The sequence below is a fragment of the Atractosteus spatula genome, chromosome 13 (genome assembly GCF_055471065.1).
Source record: "Atractosteus spatula isolate fAtrSpa1 chromosome 13, fAtrSpa1.hap1, whole genome shotgun sequence".
Classification (NCBI taxonomy): domain Eukaryota; kingdom Metazoa; phylum Chordata; class Actinopteri; order Semionotiformes; family Lepisosteidae; genus Atractosteus; species Atractosteus spatula.
Window position 1 is genome coordinate 26,547,382 of NC_142718.1, and position 21,405 is coordinate 26,568,786.

The 21,405-nt window shown below is 39.6% G+C and overlaps 1 protein-coding gene across 2 annotated transcripts; it reads left to right on the plus strand.

The window, feature by feature from the left end:
- Positions 1–257: 257 nt before the first annotated feature.
- gpr155a (G protein-coupled receptor 155a) lies at positions 258–20,833 on the plus strand. 2 transcript variants are annotated; one of them, XM_088930305.1, is made up of 16 exons: positions 258–325; positions 3,233–3,746; positions 5,846–6,245; positions 7,291–7,456; positions 8,607–8,762; positions 9,659–9,742; positions 11,374–11,494; positions 12,323–12,407; positions 12,492–12,582; positions 12,945–13,146; positions 13,477–13,584; positions 15,617–15,747; positions 16,153–16,248; positions 16,360–16,424; positions 16,940–17,077; positions 17,838–20,833. In XM_088930305.1, the coding sequence occupies exons 2-16, from the start codon at positions 3,323–3,325 to the stop codon at positions 18,031–18,033; spliced, it is 2,463 nt and encodes an 820-aa protein (XP_088786431.1). In that variant the 5' UTR covers positions 258–325; positions 3,233–3,322; the 3' UTR covers positions 18,034–20,833. The 2 variants fall into 2 exon arrangements, with proteins under 2 accessions (XP_088786431.1, XP_088786432.1); XM_088930306.1 differs by lacking the exon at positions 17,838–20,833 and having other exon boundaries at positions 16,331–16,424; positions 16,940–17,038.
- Positions 20,834–21,405: the final 572 nt, after the last annotated feature.

A 21,405-nucleotide genomic window follows, 5' to 3' on the forward strand; every position in this document is an offset into this window, starting at 1 on the left:
GCTGAACTACACTGTTTGCGGAAATATAAACGGTGTCAAACACTCCTAAGGGAGTAACAGGAGCGACGTGATTTAAACAGTAACCATTGCAGCCGAGTGGAATGAAACCACGTGAAAAAAACATGTGAATATTTTCGAGCCCCCCCCCCTTCCTCTTCCCTCTAACGCTACTGATTGGAAGGATTGTGCTCGGCCCTCATAGCGTTGCCACCACCGATTGGTTGGAGTGAATGTCAATCAGAGCACGGGTAGGCCCCGCTGTAAGTACACAGCAGGCGAAAACGGGGAAGTTGAGAATGAACGCTGTAATAGCAGGAGGGTTAAGGTGAGTGCGTTTTATCTGTCGTTCAAAGGATACGAAGTGAGGTAGAGATTAGCTGCCGGAATGGTGTCTACTCATAATCGCAGGGAATGAAATAAATGTAAAGCTCTTCTTCCGGTTTCAGCCTGTCATATCTGGTGTTGTTTATGCGGTCATTCAGCCTCGGACTGTACAAGCTTGAGACCCCTGCCGTTTTTCTATGAACGTTTTTAATAGCGTTTCTTATTTATTTCAAATCCGTTTGTCAGGTGACCTGATTCTGCTTGTTACCCCGTTCACTGATCTTCGCTGTAAAATTCAAACTTACGTAAAGCTGCATTCTGCACAGAAACTAAATTACATTGCGATTTTTTAAACAGAGCTGATGCACGATTCTGAGTGGCACTGCTGTTTTTTTCCATTTCATTTCGTGATACTGAACAACTTTCTTGAGCCTGTTTAACAGTTCATGACCTGAGTCAGTGTAGCTGTAGCTAACACGACGACAAAACTTTAGCTGTAAATATTTGATTTATATACAGTATAAAAACCTCAAGTACAAGTTTGTACGTAACATCTCGTCATGATTATTAGAATGTGTAATTATTGCTTAGACTGAAAGGAAGCAAAACTGGGGAAGGGAGCGAACGCAAACAATTATTTTATTGTGCACAGAATAATACAGTAAACAACAGTTAATTTTTGACCAATTGCAGAGCTTTTAGAACTGTATGAAAACTTGCTAATCAGTATCACTGTCTCTGAAGCCCATGAATACCTAGACATTCTGTACAAAAACGGAGGACGGAGTTTCATTTCATAATACTAGAAACGATACTAGGACAAACGATCAACAATTAAAAGTTATCTGCAAAATAAACTAAAGTACTATGCAGTTTTAAATGTGTAATAACTGTATTCTGTACTATAGTCTTTGATATCTGATTATATTTTAGTTTTAATAAAGAGTGTGCCCCCAGAATACACTAATAAGTAAAAAAGAATTAACTTATTCTGAAAAAAAAAAATGTTTTTCTTATGTTTTTAATCTCTTCTTGATTGTGGCAGTACAACGTGAGGTAGTTACAATGCTCCTGTGGTTCATTAGGTAATAGTGAAGCATATTTTATAATATCACATTAAAAAAATGCAACCAAACAGAAAATTTCTGAGTAAAACTAACTCACTTTTTGAGTTTTTTTAACTAACAGTGTTGGGTGCGCCTGTTCACCAGGAGCTTTCATGCATATACACGAAAACAGTGCTTATAATCTTCACCGGAACAAATTGAGCCAAGATCTGTTATTCTAAATTGAGGTACTTTACAGTTCATTGTTATAGCGTCCACTCATTAAAGCAACGATAGATGTTTTTGAGGTGCACATAAGAGGCCTTCATTCCATACCATGAGTGCTTCATCCTGATAATGATCTAGGAACACATTCGCAGTTCAAATAGGTAGCTGTGTCAGCATGCGTAGGCTGCAAAGCAACAATTAAAGGTTTATTCCACGCTGAAACGAGAAAAAATAAATACAATGTTACCAAATCCACACCTGAAGAAGGCTCCACAGCCGAAACATTGAGTTTCCTTTCTTCTCTTTACAGCATGGAGTAAATCTTTACCTGTTCCTAGGAACACATTAGCCATTGTCTTTGTATGCAAATACACATTAATAAGCGGCTCTGATGCTTGTCTAATCCAGTATGGCACACAGCCCACAGAATGGCGCACAAACACACAGGAGGTACCATGTGCTTGCTACACGGGCAGATTCAGAATGGATCAGCAGAGCGAAGGGCACTGATCTGCATTGCTGAGAGAGAGGTACAGTAGGCTTGTGTGATTTATGATGAAGTAATGAAAAGGGACAATCGAAATCCTGCTTATTTTTTTTACAGTACTGCTCTGCCTTTTTTTTAAGGTTTTAGAAAGTACGGTACACCATTGTGACGCTAAATTCATTCACATTCCCAGACACTTTTCTCCTTTTAGCTATAACATGACATCTTAGTGGGTGTGTAAGATGGTCAATATTTAGGGTGGCTTCTGCAAGCTGCAATTTTTAGATTAGCTGTACTACAGTGTATGGAAAGCTTGATAAAAAAGATACCTGGCTTCATTTTTTTTTAAGATTAAAAGGCTTGGGGAGTTTGAGGTTTCAAATACAACTTAATCTTCTGTCAGTCAACAGGAAAGCACTGTTGAGAAGTTTTATTGCATGCAAAATTATTCTAAGCACATGTAAAAACTTTTAGTTATCTGTTCATCTCTAACAATGATGTATATAGATATTCTTGAGTCTTCTCAGATTGTCCTGGTTCTTTGTATATTCTGCGTTATTACATGTAACATACACAGTTAACATACAGTGTATACTCAACTTCAGCACTCTCAGAGTGAGGACAGGAAGTAGTGCAAGCAGAAATACGTGTCAATAATTGTTTACCGGAAGGTTAGAGATGGTGATAAGACCTCTTTTGCAAAAGAGTGATTACAGCTGTTTAGGGCTGAATTAAAACTGTGTGAGATGGGTGAAGTATGTTTTAGCTTGAACAATTGTCATCCTTTCCTTTAGAGGGATTTGGCACAGACGGTCTGGAACTGGCCTTAAGTGACCTGCACTTGTCTAGACACAAATTCTTATTTCCTATGTAAAAGGTTTTTTTGTGTTCTCGAGTTACTCAGTATTGTTTTCAAAAGAAACAATGGGGCAGTTGTGCTGAAGAGAAATTAAGCCTGTGTTTTTTTTAAAAAAAAACAAAGTTTTTTTAAAAAAAAATATGTAGATAGGAATTGTTGGAAAAGTCCCATGGGTTTTGAAAATGTTCTTCATTTGGGCAATAGGTCTTGTAGCCGATTTACCCACGGCAGAAGAAAACATTTCCTTTTGCTTTCATTTACTGTTTTTCTGATTAATTTTTTTTTCAGCATTTTGTAAGCTAAACTGACACCCGCAGGTGGGTCGAAGATCTCCTGAAGTTCAACTTAAAGGAGTCTGGAATCACTATCGCAGCAAACATGACGAGCTCTCCTCTGGACCAATATGGGCTGAACGTGTCCCACAACTCCTCCACGCCTTCTTCGCCTTCTATGTCTATAGATCAACTTTTCCCGGCTTTACTGGAATGTTTTGGGATTATCCTGTGTGGATATATTGCTGGGAGGGGAAACATTATAACATCCTCTCAGGCCAAAGGCCTGGGGAACTTTGTCTCGAAATTTGCACTGCCAGCCTTACTGTTTAAGAACATGGTGTTGCTGGATTTTGCCAATGTTATCTGGTCCTTTCTTTGGAGTGTTCTAGTTGCCAAAGTGGTGGTGTTTGCGGTCGTCTGCATTTTAACACTACTGGTTGCCAGTCCAGAGAGCCGTTTCAGCAAAGCGGGGCTCTTCTCCATTTTTGCTACCCAGAGCAACGACTTTGCATTGGGGTACCCTATCGGTGAGTACAGTCACCTCTTATATTTCCATTAATATGACAGATTGTAATCTCAACGCAACTGTTCTCAATTTGGTTTCTAAACTGCTTATCCTAAGCAAGAATGGGAGGTTATTTTTAGTTTGTTCTGCTTTTTCCATTTCACGTTTTAATTTCACTGCTTCCCTTTTGATAATACTTGGTAAAAAGGAGTCTCAGATTACTTAAAAGGACATGTGCCGTAATTTTTAGTTATTTTATAATAACATAGTGAAGTTAATAATCATTTATAGCACATTTATTTCTAAAATTCAGATGGGTTTTCTCATTGTGCTGCAGTGATTCGAAACGAAGTTAAGGCTTTGTTTCTTAAAAAGGGGACATTAATTTTAAATTTGGTTTGACACCCGAAGAAGGCTCTGCAGCCGAAACGTCGTGTTTTCTTTCGTCTCTTTTCAGCATGGAATAAACCGATTACTTGTTCCTTTGATTTTAAATTATACGTCTTGTGAAAAAGTAATAATAATGCACAGGTGGTGTTTAATTAAGTAATATAGTGATCATTTGGAACAAAAATCAGAAAATCCCTCAGTCTTCAAGGGATCTGCATTTCCTTCATTGAAATGCTGCTAAGGTAATTGATAAAATGCTTTAACAAGAGCTTTCAATCTTTAAATAATAGGTGATCTGGGGTAGGTTACAATAATAACTGGATTGGGGCTCTCCAGGACCAGGATTGGAGACCCCTGCTCTGTTAATTGCTTTAGGAGATGGGTCTTTCAAAAGCAAAAGATGCAGTCAAGTGAGTCTTACAAACATTTAGGCACGGCCAGTTTTCTCGCACATCTGTTTCCGAGGTTCAATGCCCACCTAGAGTTTCTCAGAATAAGCAAATGAAGCGTAAACTGTACACTTTCGTATCGAGATCTGGTCGTCTAGGCCGGCTGTCCTTCTGCTTTCATTTGTACCTTTTTTTAATGATAAAGGGCTTAAAACCTTAGCTATTTTACCTTCTTACGCAAGTACATATAATGCTGTAAATTAAACGGGATGAAATGGATTGAGTTTCTGAAACCTTGGTTTGTTAGGGAGAAAATACATTTTCTTTCAGGTTTTATTCAGTAATATATGATTGTCAGAGAGATTTACTGTACTACAATTAAAATGTTTGTCACATTTCTTGCCATGACCCACTTATTTGGAAGAATTTGTGCTGCGGATATTTGTATATTTCTATTTGCAAAATGTAAGGATTTGTAATTTAACCATTTCAATTAAATCTAAGTCATTTTTAGTCTTATTTACCTTTGCCCTTAGGCAGACCATGAAAGTAATCAAAGATCACATGCAAGTGATAATATATACTGTAGTAGAAACTTTGAACTTGACCTTTAATCTAATATTGAAGCACATTTGTAATGGCCTCTGAAATGTTTCTGTTCATTTAGCTCTCATTTTGCCAGGACACTTCAAATTTGTGTATAGTTTTTTTTTTTGCAATTTCTTTCATTGGAGCCGTTAAAGGCACTGGGCCAAGTTAAAAAAAAATCATCTTCATTGTTAAATTAATAATTTATCAAATGTATTTTAAAATAATGTTTCTATGGAAATATTGTTCCATAGAAGCAGGTCCTTTTTCGAGGTATTAATATTCTGCTTAATGTACACTGACTGTTAAGATCTCTTTCCCTTCCTCTACTCATTAAATTAGATTTGGTCGTCTCTGAGGTTAATAATCATAATCAGAATTAATCTGTACTGATGTTCTCAAAATTGCTGGGTTTGTCAAAACATCAACATTATTTCAATGCATGAAGGATTGGTTTTCTATGTTGAAATTGCAGTGATTTTAAAATTTAACAAACTGAGGCCATATATGCAAAGACACCCAAGCTGTCTGTCAAGTATTACTTCAGTATACACCAATGGTTTTTTGCAAAGAGATTATTTCCCAAATTTAGTCGGGTCCATTGTGTCTCCTTATTACTGTTACTGTTGTTTTTGAAGAATGTATAGGCATTTTTTTGTGTTCCTTCTTTCAGGAGGTTGTTTCATTGGGATTGAAAGCAATGTGCTTGGCGTTGAAGCGTGTGTGTTTTATGCTGTCCCTCTTTGCCTTGCAGTGGACGCCTTGTACAAGAATACTTACCCAGAATACCTGCAGTACATTTACCTGGTGGCCCCGGTGTCCCTCATGATCCTGAATCCGGTAGGGTTCGTGTTCTGCGAGGTCCAGAAGTGGAGGGACAGCCCCTCCCCGCAGCAGAGCAAGCTGAAGATCGTGGGGACGGTGATACTTCAGGTCCTGAAGAATCCCATCGTTTTCATGGTGGTCATCGGCATCGCCTCGCACTTCATCCTGAGCCGCCAGATCCCCGTTTTCATGGCCCAATTTTTGGACGGCCTGGCTAACTCCTTCAGTGGGTCAGCTCTGTTCTACCTCGGCCTCTCCATGGTCGGACAGCTCAGGAAGCTCACCAAGTCCACCTTTGTCGCACTAATTCTGCTCATAACGGCCAAGCTGTAAGTACAGCCGTCGCTCCTCGGGACCCATGGGAACGTGTATTTCTTTATTCTGTTGGCGTCTTGATTCGGAAATCACTGCCTGTGGGAGCGCGTCTTTTGTTTTGAGGGCTGCAGTCTAACTCTTACAGTGCATGTGTAATCATCCTTGACAGGGTCTTGAGTTGAATGTAATGGCATCTGTATGAAAACCCAGACTTCACTTTTCATGTTCCTGTTTGTTTTTAGAGTAGGACTTCAGAAAATGTTTAAGTTGTCATTTGGTTGAATAAGAAATGCTGTTCACCTTGCTCTTGGTCATATCTACACATTAGCTAAACGCAATCACGTAGCTGATTACGACATTGCAAATAATAATTCTTTAACTGAAGTATCAGCCAGTAGAATGTGGAAAACCCTACCCACACAACAAAAAAGACTAAAAGGACTTGATTCATTTGGAAAAACTGCAGTCACCCTAATTTAGTGGTAAAAGACAAATGTAAAACGGCTTCAAATGTTGTTTAATTTTGATTAGTAAATATTTTTTTTCTCTGGCATAACCAAACAGTGTATAACTTTGTGAGCTGCTGGTCTTTCCAGTAGCTTTTGCATTTGCAAGGATGATTGCAAAGTGACATTTTCCTGGTATGTTTTTCGATGCTTGTCTTTTGAATTTAATTGCAGACAGAATTAATTCCACTCAGAGTGCTTTACAGATAATGGGGACTCCCCTCCACTGCCACCAATGTGTAGCCCCCCACCTGGATGATGTGATGGCAGCCAAAGTGCGCCAGTATACTCATCTCACATCAGCTCTCAGTGGGGAGGAGGACAGAGTGATGAAGCCAATTCAGAGGGAGATGGGGATTATTAGAAGGCTATGATTGGTGAAGGCCAGGGGGAAATTTGGTCAGGACACAGTGACAAAGTTATTTAGTTATTTTACTCTTTAGTCATTTTTGTTGTGTGGGTAGGGTATTTCACATTCTGCTGGCTGATACTTCAGTTAAAGAATAATTATTTCCACTAGTTAATATAGGCCTAATGCTTTTCTGTTATACAGGTTGTTGATGCCACTGATCTGCAGAGGCATGGTTGAACTGTTGGACAAGACCAACGTTTCAGTGAATCATACCAGTCTCTCAAATTATGCATTTCTGTATGGAGTCTTCCCTACTGCACCAAGTGTAGCTATCTATGCAGCCCAATACAACATGGAACTTGAAATTGTAAGTCCTAGAGCCCTTCCGTGATGCTCAGTAGCAGTGCAGGGTTTTACTGTAATTCTCCTGCTGGAATTCTGAGTGCTGCTCTGAGTAGAGATGGAGTTTAAAATTGCACTAATGTCAGGACTAAAACTTCCGATAATAGAAACACTTTCATTCCTTAATTACAATTAAACATCACAGCATCAACAACACTACATTAATGAAAATCTCCCTTTTGTTGAAAAGTTGCACTTTCATAATTCATGTCACTTACATAAAGAACGAAAGTATCATTATTGAAAGTATATGTCATATATACTGTACGTGCTACAAGTAAGGTGTGCAATAAGAAACAAGTTCCAGATCAAACTAGAAGTGTATGTCACAGGAGTGCTACTTAAACCAGCAAATGGAATTAGTAGAAAAATTAACGAATCACAGGAGTACAATGAATGGAATCGCAGGCTAAAGCATTTTGGAACAGTAATAATTGCTCTTTAAGTTGAGGCAATTAAAGAAAGATACCAGTCTCACTTGCTTAATATGATTGTAGCTTGTATCATATTTATTCAGTGATGGCTCCATACACCAGATCCCTGTCTGTCTGGAGCTGGGTTTAATAAAACAAAAGAACAAAATCTTGAAGAGATTTAGATTTGTTCAATTGGAGAAACCCCTTCTACATACAGTACAGTACGTTCTATAAAATAATTTCCAATTTAGTTAAACTGGAAGGAGTTTCAGCACTTGGAGTAAGAGGTAGAGTTGTATGCACAGAACTGTGGTATTATGAAACAACATGCCAGGTAAGGTTTTTAAAATATGTTTGATGTTATTCAAGAAGCCGTTTGACAAGCTTCTTAGACAAATCTGCATGAGCACAGTGGACCAAAGGGCAGCTGTCTTTCCTTTGTGATTTTGTCAGTTTTAAACACATTGCCTTTGAGCCACGCCTTACCGTATATACTGTACATATATATGAAAAATGTCATGTGTATTTAATACATTATTTTTAGTTAATCTGAGCTTAAATGAGTCTTAGGTTCACTTCCCCTTGCAAGAATAGCATATTTAAATACTGAAGGATTAAAAATAAACATGTGAAATGCTGTATTTTGATGTTGAACACATTGTCTTTAGTTCATATTAATAGATGTTGTTTTTTTTGTAGGTTACCTCAGGGATGGTAATAAGTACATTTGTGTCTGCTCCAATTATGTATGTTTCTGCTTGGTTACTGACAATACCATGGATGGATTCAAAGCCATTAGCTGCTGCACTTCAAAATGTCAGTTTTGACATAAGCGTAGTCAGTTTAATTGCTCTGGTAAGTCTTTTTTTTTTTCTTTTCCTAGAAAAGTTATTCATTCCCATCAGCTTGCTCAGGAAATGGCTGTGGGGTTTTATTTTATGTGTACCAGTATGTATTTACGTGTTCTCTACAGCTTTGGATAATTCGTTTTTCTTCCAAATAATCCTTCACTTTTTTAAAAAAAGACTACATAATTAAATGAATTTTTAAAGAAGAATGCAAGCTGCTTGATTAAGGGTAACCCTTATTTTGAGGCAACAGTTGTGTTTTTTTTTTATTTAGTTCAAATCTATTTTGTCTGAGCCCTTCACGAGAAAAGCCAGCAATGCCAGACACTTGTTTCAGTATGTGGGGGAAAAGTGTTTGTACTGCCAGTGTACTGAGAGCTGGTCAGAAAAAAACTGAAGTGAAGGTTTCAGCAGCTGGGGAGATTACTGATTTCAGTTTCTGAAGGAACGTGTTGAAACATCATTACGGATACAGCACAGGGATCTTAGGCTTACGAAAGATCCCTGTTGCTATTTCTGACAACATTACAGTCTTAAAAATCTGGTATAACAACTTTTTACTCTTCTGTGGTAAACAGTCATGAGTTTGTTCTCACTGGTGACACACCACTAAGACTTCATTTTCATGTCTGTTTTAAAGTTGCAAAACTTTGTAATGTTGACATGTTCCTGAAACTCTGAATTTGCATTAAGCAAATTCTCCCCCCATTTGTTTTACATTACATATGTTTGGCTGCACTATTCAGTAACTTCAGTTTAGATACATCTATTTTAAGGGTAAGTTATTGTTTAGTTGAAAACTCCCTTTCTAAGAATTCTGTGTCAGCATCTCCCTTGAGAGGCTGTAATCTCAGGAATGAAAAACCAGGAGCTGGTCTCACTTGTTTGCCCGTGTATTTTCAGGTTTGGACTGTGACTGTCATGTTTCTCAGTAAGAAATTTAAGAGGCTCCCACATCTTTTCATGATGAACCTGCTTCTGGCACAGGTAGAACTGAGGAATGGTGTCCTGATTCATGAATCCAGTTTGTTTTCTTGTTGATATTTCTACAGCTTGTGATTTTTTTTGTAAATATTTCCACAGCCCTGTGTTGAACAGATATCCTGGCTCTGCTGTATTTCTGGTAATTGTTTTTGTCGCTGACATTACGTTTCAGGATTGCCCGCAGGAAAAAGCTTAGGTCAGCTGGTAACCCGCACAGCTAGATTACTGTACTAGTATGCGGACTCACTATCCTATTATTGTAACTAAACAATATCATGAGCAAGATGTTATTTGACCACAACATTTAGTCATCAGAGATGTACTGTAGGTTACCCATGATGCTACCCGAGGAAGAGCTTTGTGCTTGAAACGTATTGCGATTTTATGTCAAACCTTCATGATGTTAATCTTTTTTTGTTATTGAGGCGCTGCGTATTATGTTGTGCTCATTGAGGCAGTAAGTCTTAGAAAATTAAGTAGCAAGCAACGAAGGGACACAGTATTTGCCTGTGACCAGTTGATTCAGCTGCAAGGAAACCCAGCGTTTTTTTCACCAATTACAAATTTAGCTCTCAAAGTCAACCCTCTCCGTCAAAAATTGCGATTGCTTATTATTTGTATCGACAGTTTATTTCGTTCATATACAAACCACACATTGATTGATTAACAGAATCACAAGTGTCAGGAATTAATTTAAACATTTTACGTTTATTACTTCTTCTTTCGTAATCAACCTAGACTTGGTGCAGATACGTGAAATTTTCAGACCAAGGCGCGAGACCGCGAGATTTTGTCCCAATGCATGAGACGTCAGAGCTGTGCGATTACGTACTGTACATCGCGGCTGCTGACAGGCAAGTGATACACGAGTATCATGTTAAAATGATATTATGATAAATGAGTGTATTACTAGGAATCAGGATTTCATTATGGATTCTTGTGTACATTTTGGTCGATGCTCATGCATTTGTTTGTCCAGACAGCACGCCTGTCCTGTATACAACTGTGGGAAACTCTGAGCTGAGTAATTAGGCACTGATGTCTGTTCTCTCCTGACATTTGGTCAATGTTAAATTCCATTAAACATCCCAGCAAAAAAACGTGCTTGTCTGTTGTCTGAAGCTTTCGAATCGACACACTGATAGAGATTCTAGTTGCCATCACTAGGAATTCTGGGTAGCATTTTGCTAATTTTGTGATGACCACAAGCAGGTTAATGATGTTTCTAATTATGTGGTCGAGTCTTGTAACAAATGTTCTGAATAGAATACTCATCTGTTACGGCATCATGAAAATGTTCAAATTCTCTCCCAGTTCCTGATAAAGGCTATCATCAGTCTGCTTCAAAAGTCTTTGTGCACTAGGCTGAGGTTACGCACAGCTGGTTATGATAGGGACGATTTTAATCAACTTTGAATTAAAAAGGTTGCGATAGTAGATACATCGGTGGCCAATTACACAGTTTGAAAGCGTATTACAGTTTGAATTGGAAAAACATCTTTCTAGAAAAAGACTGCACAGAAACATCTATTTGGTGCAGCTCTTCATTCATAATAAGAATTGATTGTTGTGCTCTTCCTGAGTTGTCTTAAAGTTTGAGAACAAATCTACGAAACATCATCTCTCTTTTCCAGTTTCTTGTCTGCATTGGGATGATTTTGTGGAATTTCATCATAAAGCAAGACAATACCATTGGCCATGTCCTGTCATTCATATTACTCTACAGCTCCCTCTACAGTACTTACCTGTGGACAGGTGAGTTGTTTGCCACTTCTCACACAATAATGCCTTGAAGTCCAATTAGAATTCATTTGGCAGCTGCATCGCCACCTTGTTGCTTGGTCTTGTCAGACCTCGGAAGCTAAACAAGGCTGGGCCTAGTTAGTCTTGGAATGGGCAGCCTCCTAGGAAAGCCTTATGGCTCCTGTTAGTGTTGGTGGACCAGTATGTGGCACTCTTCCACCTAACCAGTGCCCCGTGCTGTAGGAGGGTGGTCCTACAGATGAGAAGTTTAACTGACTGCAAGGCCGTTGAAGATCTTGCGGCACTTTTGGCTTGCACTATAGGCCCTTCCTAGATTTCAATTTTGATTCTGTTGGAGAAGTAACTTCTCTCTTCTCCACCTGATCGGCTTCTGGCACATCATGGCTTGGTAGGTGCTTCAGTAGTCGACAAATTGAATCCCGTCTAAAAGGTAAAGTGCTTTGAGATCCTTTTCGATGAAAATGCTATTTAAATACAACAGACTGTTACTTTTATTTCTTAATTTTAGACAGGCTTAAACAGTGACCTTTGTTTTGGGAGAATGTTTTGATCTTCATGGTCGAGGGCACTATGTCAGCCTCATGGGAATATTGAACAAGCCCTTTTAAATAAGTTTAATTTTCCCCAAGATAAAGCTCTGTCAAAAATAAAGCATTCTGTAGCTCTTTAACCCAGAAAGTGATTGGGTATTTGACTTGTTAAGCACAGAAGGATACAGGATCTCATTTTGAGAACTAATGCACACTGATATTTCTGTTTTTTTTAATAGTAAAAACGTAAAATAGATTTTTTAAAACAGAATTGATTCTTTTATTCCAGGCCTTATTGCCCTTTCTCTGGTGCTAATGAAAAAGGATGATGAACTTAAGGTTCAGCCAGCGATTTTCATGATAGCAGGCTGGGGGTAAGTCCGTCTGATTTTCCGGCAGTAATGTTTTGAGCTGAAGACTCTGTTCCTCTGCTTATTCCCTGTACAATTATTCAACAGAATTCCAGCGTTCATAGTTGGAATCCTTCTGATTGCTGGGGAGAAGATGCCCGACAACATTGACTCGGCTTTCTTTTATGGAAGAGCGCAGGTAAGAACTACAGCACTAACAACAAAAATAATTTTGACAAACTCTACTGGACTGGAAGTGCAGGTGGAGTTCAGACGGGTTTTCGGTAATTACTGTTGGTTTTGAGTTGAGTCCCTTTTCAGATTTTTTTTTTACCTTGGTTAGATTTTGTTGAACCGTCAGATCAAGCCAACGGTGCTGATGAAAACCATTAACCGACTCCTCTGACTCCCTTAAGGTTATTTAAAAAACTTCTCCTTTCTCTGCTAACTTTTTCCTTTGACCTGACAATGATGTCCCTGGAAAATGAATGGCCTTGGCAGAGATAAACCGAAGATGTCTGTCAAAAACTGATGAGAGCTGATTGTACATCTCGGTTCTAGATCATCAGCACTACCGTGGTCCTTTCCTGCAGCATCCTGCTTGCAGGAGCCTCACTCATGGGCCTCAGTCGAGGCACACAGAGTCCTGGCTATGAGGTTCTAGACCAGAGCTCCATGCTGGGAACCGTGGAGGACGTGAGGACCCAGAACAGTCAGGAGAGCACGACAAACGAGCACCCAGCCCAGACAGACGCCAGCATTAGTAAGGGCGCAAACCTCTCTAAGGCCTGCTAGTGCAATACAGAATGATGAATATCTGACTGATAGTGTGCTAAACGGAGCTTTTGGAAATGGAGGGTTTTCGGAGTTTTTTGTCCAAATAACCACGTCCGGAGTAAAGTTGAAGGGTCAGAGTTCTTCTTGGCCTGTTTGGCCATTAGTGCTGTATAATGCTTATCAATTTGATGCTAGGAAATATGAAAGAAATATTTTTATAATTGACTTGATAAATCCAAAGGATCTTCCTGTATTCGCCTAACTGTATTGATTGATTCTGAAGATCTTGACCTGCAGTGTCCTTGTTCCCCAATAGACTATTGTGCTTGTGAGCAGGCTAGGAGAGGGAACTGTTGCCCAGCGCAGCCCATGCCTGACATGATTGCCAGCACTCAGGAGAGTGAACCCCGCCCTGTGCCATCAGGTACAGTTTCAAGGCAGGGGAAAGGTGGTTTAATAAATGCGTAATTAAAAGTACCAAGTTTCTGGGAAGCTAACATATTACAATTAGAACAGTGGGCAGTAGCTGAGGTTTTCACTTGCTATGTATTTTGCATGATTTTGTGAAAAGATAAATACTGATCCTCATTTCTTAATAGAGCTCACTCTTTTAAAATGTTTGTGTGCCACCTCTGTTAAACCAGGTAAATTAGAGAACGCTGCTTCTTTTCAAGTATTTCATGTCAAACAGTGGTAGTTCATTGCATGTAAACCAGTACAGTGTTTTTATAAAGGCTAATGTAAGGATTAGCCAATTGCAATGTGGCTTTTATTCTTTTGTAAAATCTCCGATCTAGATGTGCATGTTTGTTGTTTTCTACTGTAATGAATATAAAAATGGTTACAATTGAGAGCAAGCCCTTTGACCCATCTAGCCTGTGGGATATTGATGGGCTTAATGACCTGCTGAGTAACAATCATTGGCAGCTCTTTTGACAAAGGTACACGTATTCATGGTACAGAGCTTACATCCATGTGGCAGATTTCTCATGCTTCATTTTGAGGGGCACCTGTTAGTATATAGAAGCATTCTGATTTCCTCCTGCAGTCTGTGAAGTTTTATAATCTACAGTTGTGTTTCTTCTTGAACACCTTTAAACTCTAATCCTGAGTTGTTAAATAACTCTGATTTATTGTGTACTGAAATGGGAGGGATATGAAGCATGGATGTTTCCTCTGAAAATCGCACTGTTCGAGCCCTCTGCAGTGTTTCACCCGCACAGTCCCACAGTGTCATCAGCAGGGTTGGCATCAGTCTGCCCTCTGCTGTTACTGCTGCATGCCGAGCTGAGGATCCCCTTGCAGTACCTGGTTAATGACGTGTCGCAGAGTGAGGAATTCTGGCCTGCGAGTGGCTTAGTCCATACATAAACCATCAGGGTCTGGACTGAAGCAAATCCTCAGCTCTCAGAAACGGGTTAAGCTTCTCAAGGGCCATAAAAATTCTGATTATGTGATTTTCTGTTCTACAGCTGTACAGTATATTATTGATATGTTGAGGGTCAAACTTACATTTAACTCTGTAGGATACTTTGCCCCTTTTAGATGAATTTCTTGTTTAGACTCAAAAAACAGTATAGAGGCCACAGCCAGAAAGCTTTTTTAAGAATTACACAGAATATAGGAAAATTAGTCAGAAACAGAACATTTTAAAGTAGGTAAGATAACATCACTTTATTAGCCATATACAATTTCTTGTATTGGGAATTTGTCTTTTTTCGCATACCCCAGCTTGCTCTCCATGAGACACACGGACAGGGAGAGAAGCTTGGGGTCAGAGCGCAGGGTCAGCCATTTATACGGCGCCCCTGGAGCAGTTGGGATTAAGGGCCTTGCTTAGGGGCCCAACGGATTCCTCTGCTGGCTGTGGGATACAAACCGGCAACCTTCCAGCCACAGGCGCAGATCCTTAGCCACAGAGCCTCCGCACCGCCCCCCAAGTAGTAACAACATATAGTGCATGCTTCCCATTTTCCTAAAAGCCAGTTATCCTACCAGTATGTTTTTGGACTGTGGGAGGAAACCAGAGCACAAGGAAGAATGATCACAGAGAGAACATGCAAACTCCACACTTACAGCAGCCCAGGTCTGGAATCGAACCCAGGGCCCTGGCACGATGAAGCAGCAGTGATAACCACTGTGGCGCTCCTCCAATAACCACAGCTACTGTAAATGCATAAGAAACATTCAGTACCTTAATAAAAGAGAAAAATAAAAATACATGGAAAATAAGAATGGAGTAGGACAATATATATTTTGGGTGAGAAAGAACAATGTAAATGAAAAAGGAGCATGTTTTACAAGTAGATTTCAGACTAATTAGAAGGTATTATTATTTTGTGTTACTGTATGATGTTAAACATGTTTTTAAAGAGGTCTCACATGTGCGTCAGCACAGACACACAGGATGTCTTTGTGCGTCTGACCTTTTGCGTCTGTGTGCTTGTTTTCCCCAGGTCAGTGCGTGAGTCACTGTGAGTCTGCCAGCTGCATACTGGCGCAGGAGGAGCAGCTGCTGCAAAACGCAGATCGCCAGCTGGCCAGACATGTGCTGCTGTGCCTTCTCCTCATTGTGGGCTTGCTTGCTGTGAGTGGCTGTCATCGCACTTTTTTTTACAGGCAGACAAGCCCTTTAGCGGGTAGCTTTCCTGGCAGCTGGCTTGCATTGAGCAATCCTGCATACAAAGCCTGTTTATCATTACATGACACCTGCTGCAGTTTTAAGACTGGTGCACAGCTCGGTAATTGACAGCAGACTCTTGTAAATGCCAAACATAACGGTTTCAAAGCAGGTATCAATTCTGTCTCTTGAGTCACACCAGACTCCCAGCTTCTTCATCTCGTTGGGATGATTATTTTTAATTGGCACAGGAATGCGTGCGCAGTATAGCCAGTGTTCCTGTAATTGAGGCAAAGTGCTCACATCCGTTCTAGAGAGTGGCCTTTAATAACCATTTTGCTTCCTACCTAATTTGATGGAATTGTGTTTCAGAACTTGTCCAGTTGCCTGTGGTGGCTTGTTAACCAGGAACCCGGAAGGCTTTACGTTGAGCTACAGTTCTTCTGTGCCATTTTCAATTATGCACAGGTATTACCGTTGTCCTCTAATCCTCTCAAAGAACTCATTCAGCGTACTTGCAGAACTAATAAAAATGCATCTAATGGGGAAGTTTGTGGTTTTGTTTTTCTCTCTTCCCAGGGCTTTATTTCTTTTGGTATTTTTGGGTTGGATAAGCATCTGATAATCTTACCCTTCAAAAAGAGGTGAGTGTGTTGTGTAAAGAAAAAATACTGTTTTTTTTTTGTGAATAAAATTTCAACTTGAGGGCCCATTGTAATAGAAAGGTTGGAAAAACAAAAAAAATCAAACTATCTTTCCTGCCTCAGCGCAAGAACAATAATGGGAATGCTTCAGACATTTTCCTGCAGCCTGTGTCTACAGTCATATCTCCTGTGGACTAAAATTAAATTACCTTTTCAGGAGGTTCATTCCTCAACAATTTGGAGTCCTGACCACTAATGGAAGGAGTATCTGAGTAAAAGAGAAGATTTACGTTATTGAACTACTATTGAACATGAACTAAAAACTTTATTCATAGTACATTTGGCTAAATAAGAATGTGTATCAAGCATTAATTGTACCGAGAGAAGAGACATACTTGAAAGGGAAGTACGCTCGTTGAATTAAAATGCAGACGTGTGGCACCACATAGAAGTGACCAATTTTGAGTTTGTGTGGTTTTGGTGGTGAATTTGTTGTTGTTGTTTTTTCTTTTCAGGCTTGCAAGCCTGTGGCAAAGTAGAGACAGGGTTGAACAGCAGGACTCTGATGTTCCAGAGGAGATTAGGATGACCTGCACACAGTTTGTCAGATATCATCAGGACCAGTGTGTCAAGGACATTGTACAGAAGAGAAGGTATCCAATCCTCCATATTGTATGTTTTGGGAAATTCCCTGCCATTTAACTGGAGGTGAGATCGATACATAACATAAATTCTTTCTGCAGTAGCATCTTTTGTATCTCTGATGCTGCAGTTCATTTTTTGTTTATTTATTAATTCTGAGGTGGACAGGTGCATTAAAATATTGGTATTGATCAAACAAGAAATGTACTGTATCAGCTTGACTGTTTATTGCGTAGTTTTATCTTCTCATATACTTTGTTCTGCCCTTTTAACTTTTCCATTTTGAATCACAAAACTGAACTAACTCTGTTTTGCTTTTCTGCCCTCACGTATCTGTATTGTATGAACTAAAGCTACAGAAACTTTGTTTTTCTCTCAGACTTGGGGCATTGTGCAAATTTTTCAGACTGTCTTCACACCCTCATTGCTTCTAAATGAGGTCTCGTTTGCATCTGGAGCAAATGTACAATATTAAAGACTTTTCAAAGCACTTTAATGATGTAATCAGTATGGTATTTCTCTCTGTATTTTAGAATGTTGTACTTTTGCGACGAACGATGCAATGACAGTGCATGCAAACGATAACGACGATCTGTTGTTGTTTTTGTACACCCGCTGATTCTCTGGCTTTGTTGAGCAACTCTTCTTGCTTCTTTTAATCTTCTGTCTTTCCCACCTCTCCTGCCCCCCCGGCCTTTTCCCCTTCTGTGCCTAGCAGTGCTGGTGAAAGCTTAGCAGGACAAGTGGGTGAATCCTTCCTTTGATACACAGGTGTGGAGAGAAGACTTTGGCAGGCGTCTTTTTCGGCAGCGACCTGGTGGAGTGGCTCCTCCGCGTGGGCCTGGCGCACGACCGCGGCGAGGCAGTGCTGTACGGGGAGCAGCTGCTGCAGGGCGGGGTGCTCCGGCACATCACCGGCGAGCACGAGTTCCGGGACGAGACCCTGCACTACCGTTTCGTGAAGTGAGGGCAGGGCCGGGGCGGTAGTGAAGACCAGCTTTCCGAGACACTTCTGGTTTCAGCCGCCCCTTGCAGCCCAAACTGCTTGCAAAATTAACCTCCGGGAATATATATATATATTTTTTTTTTGCATGAAAAGCAAAAGGGGCTGGAACTGAGACTTGCCGCAGCACTTTCACTTCATCTTAGCTGCCTTTGTTACTCCTTTGACAGTTGGGACTGAATGCCTAGAAAGTGACAAGTGACAAGGAGAATACTCCTTAGAAAATGTGTTGTTTTTTTTTTACGTCTCCTTTTTGAGGTCATGTGCAAAACAAAAAGATGGAAGCAGCGTACTGTTTAGTGAGATCCGTCTGAACGGCGCTGCCTTCACAACTGGGCGGATGCGGGGACGATGATGAAGCTTTGCTGCTCGGAGAAGCAGACAGTCACCTGTCGTTCTGTACAGTGTTGTTCAAGGGCGCTACAATACGCACGTTCTTTGGTCGACGGGTTCAGCCAACAATCCTCCTTCACGACTCGTCAGCAACTGAAACACAGGGTCTGACCCATATTGTCCTTAGGATTTCAATGTACCTTCTTTATACCTTTTTTTACTGGGTTTTTCCCAGTCCCCCCCCCTTCCCAGAACCTCTGTTAAAAACTGGACTTATCTTGACAATACCACATATTAAGGCAAAAAGAACAACCTCGCTTTTCGACCTCATCAGCCAGAAGCGGTGAGGGAGGAAATGATGCCCTGATCTGTTACGTTCTCGCTCACTGTTAACCTTTCTGATGAGTCCTGCTTCTTTCCCACAAGATCTGTAAATGTGCGTGGTCCCGGAGGGGGCCTTCAGAAAAGGGTTGTATTTGAATTTTGAATTCGAGTTGCTTAATCCTTAGAAAAGCGCTCTCCAATGTAGAGGACATGCCTTGGGATTTCCTTGCCTTTTCAAGGTCTACTTGGAGCTGGAGTCAGAGCTCCTTCTCTAAATTCACTAAAACCGGACAGTAGTTATTAAATGAGGGCAGATACGTGAACAGGTATATGTACTTTTTAAAGCTTTAGTGGTTTACTGACTTGCTTTACTACTGACATGTCTGATGTTTTGTATTGGATTGTTTCATTTTGGTAGTTTTTGTTTAAGTCTGTTTGTCTTCAGGGTGTTATTTTTGTTCAGTCATAAATAATTAAGCTGGGACAGAGTGCTTAAAGGTTAGTTATAAAGAGGGAAAGTGAAAGCCAACAAGTGTCATTTTGTTAATGGATTACTAAAGCTGAAAACGATTATTTTTTTAATATTTCTGCTTTTCAGGGTAGGTTTCTGTCTTAAAAAGCCATTTTGTAACATGTCTTCAGCCTAGTGCTTCTGAATACAGAAGTGTTCCATTATCTTCTGTCTCAACATATTCTCTCCTCTCTCTTATTTGTTACCTCCACTGTAGAGTGTTTTGAGATGTCTTGACAGGAGAGTGCTATATTTAAATATCTATAATTACAGATTTTAGTCTAGTTTTTCATCTCTTGCTGTTAGAGTAAAAGTCATCTGTAGACACAAAGAGAACTGCAGTATTGAAGACCAGGGGGAAGTGACATCCATTGATATAACTTAGGAGTTTGATTTGATTTTGCCAGCTGTAGTTTGTATTTCCTTCAGTTAACATTCAGCAATTACAAGACATAAAGTATCACTGCTTAGTTTCTGCTGTTGTACAGTAAGTCTTGTAATGGCTTTTCATTTAAATGAGTTTTAATTTTTAATGGTGAATGGGTATTTAATATAACTTTCAACATTTGCCTTCTCCCACCAAAAAGTGGTAGAGTTAGCCAACTAGATTTTTCTTATAGTGAAAATCATTTAATGAAATTGTATTATTTTAAAGAAAACTGTACATCTACCAGAAACTGGAAGTGCTTTAGCTCTGCAAAATCTCCCATTGTAGCACAGAAACCTGTAGCATCTGCTACCTGAAGAATGAGTTAAACGACATCGCCTACAGAGCCTTTGTACAAGGAAAGTGACAACACTTAGGCTGGATTCATGTTTTTGTTGTAGTTTATCCACTGAGGAGGCCCTTTTCTAAAATGATACTACTTAGAAAGTACCAGGCTATTAGAAAATATTACTGAGGGCAGGTTTATCCACCTACAGCAACAATTACAGCTTCAACACCGATATACAATACAGCCTTGATATTTTGTGAGTCCTCCAATCGTGATTTTGTCTATTCACGCGAAATTTTTAGTGACCACTTAATCTGCATTCGCTGACCAAATTTGCTTATTCACAGGCTGTGCAGTAGGACGGTAAATGCAGGCACATCTTCATGCAGATTTACTTTAAAGACCTGCACTGGTCTCTATAGTAAAAGCACAGCTTGATTAACAAAGAGCTAACATGATGCACTTGTATTAAATATGGGTTATGCTTTAGTTATTGAGTTTCATCATGAGAGCATTAGACTTACAGTATATTAGGTTGTGTGTAGACCTGTTATGATTAAATTGCCTGTATGGGAGTGTTGTGCTGCAAAGTAAAAGAAGTGTTAAATATCAAAACCAAAACCTCTTTGGTCATCACAGTCTTGGTTGTTGTGTGTCTTAGCAGAAAAGCATAACAAAAGAAATGAGACGAAGAAAGAGAATTAGACAGACTGCAGGAGAGTGAGTTGGTTGAGCGAGCGTGCTTAATTACTTTCCAGTCTGTTATTACTGGGCTGTAATAAACTTTAGTGCGGTACAGTAGTGCTGCACTTCTAATAGCAATTTAAATGGGATGTGAAAAGTAAAGAAAATGCATTCTACTAATAACGAAAAAAACAAACTCAGTGTAAACTATAATATAATAACAGTATTGCTATAATTCACTTGAAGTAAAGGGGAAAACAATGCTTTGTTTTAAGTTTACAGTATTCATTTTAATTAAAAATATTTACTGCAAATAAATACTTAAACTATTTATGAAATAGTTCAATCATAACAAAAAATAAGGTGTTACATAAGGCATTAAGTCCTACATTTGCAGTCCTTCTTCAAGTGTACTTTTTAAAATGTATTATCTAAGCATGAAAATTTCTCAGTTGAGGAAACGATGGACCTTGAGGGCTGAAGGATATTCTGAATCGCATCCCACCCTGACTAGAACTCTAAATTAACTGACCACTGTTAAATTATTATATGTCGTACATAAAACCTGATGGATAGGGGCTTTGAGACTACAGGCATGTGACCAACAATCATGTCCTTGTAAAGTCACTTATATTCCATAGCACAGCGCAGTGAGGAAAAGGCCTGATGTCTGGTAATTAACTTATGTAGAGAATAGCTCATATATTTTGGTATGGCAATATAGAATAATATGGGGGCATACTGGGGGTGTAGAAAGTTTTCTACTGT

Coding starts and splice junctions, on each gene's coding strand:
- gpr155a (XM_088930305.1), top strand. CDS start 3,323: ATGACGAGCTCTCCTCTGGACCAATATGGGCTGAACGTGTCCCACAAC. Junction 12,408..12,491: donor TTCATGATAGCAGGCTGGGG/GTAAGTCCGTCT, acceptor ATTATTCAACAG/AATTCCAGCGTTCATAGTTG. Junction 17,078..17,837: donor GACATTGTACAGAAGAGAAG/GTATCCAATCCT, acceptor TTTGATACACAG/GTGTGGAGAGAAGACTTTGG.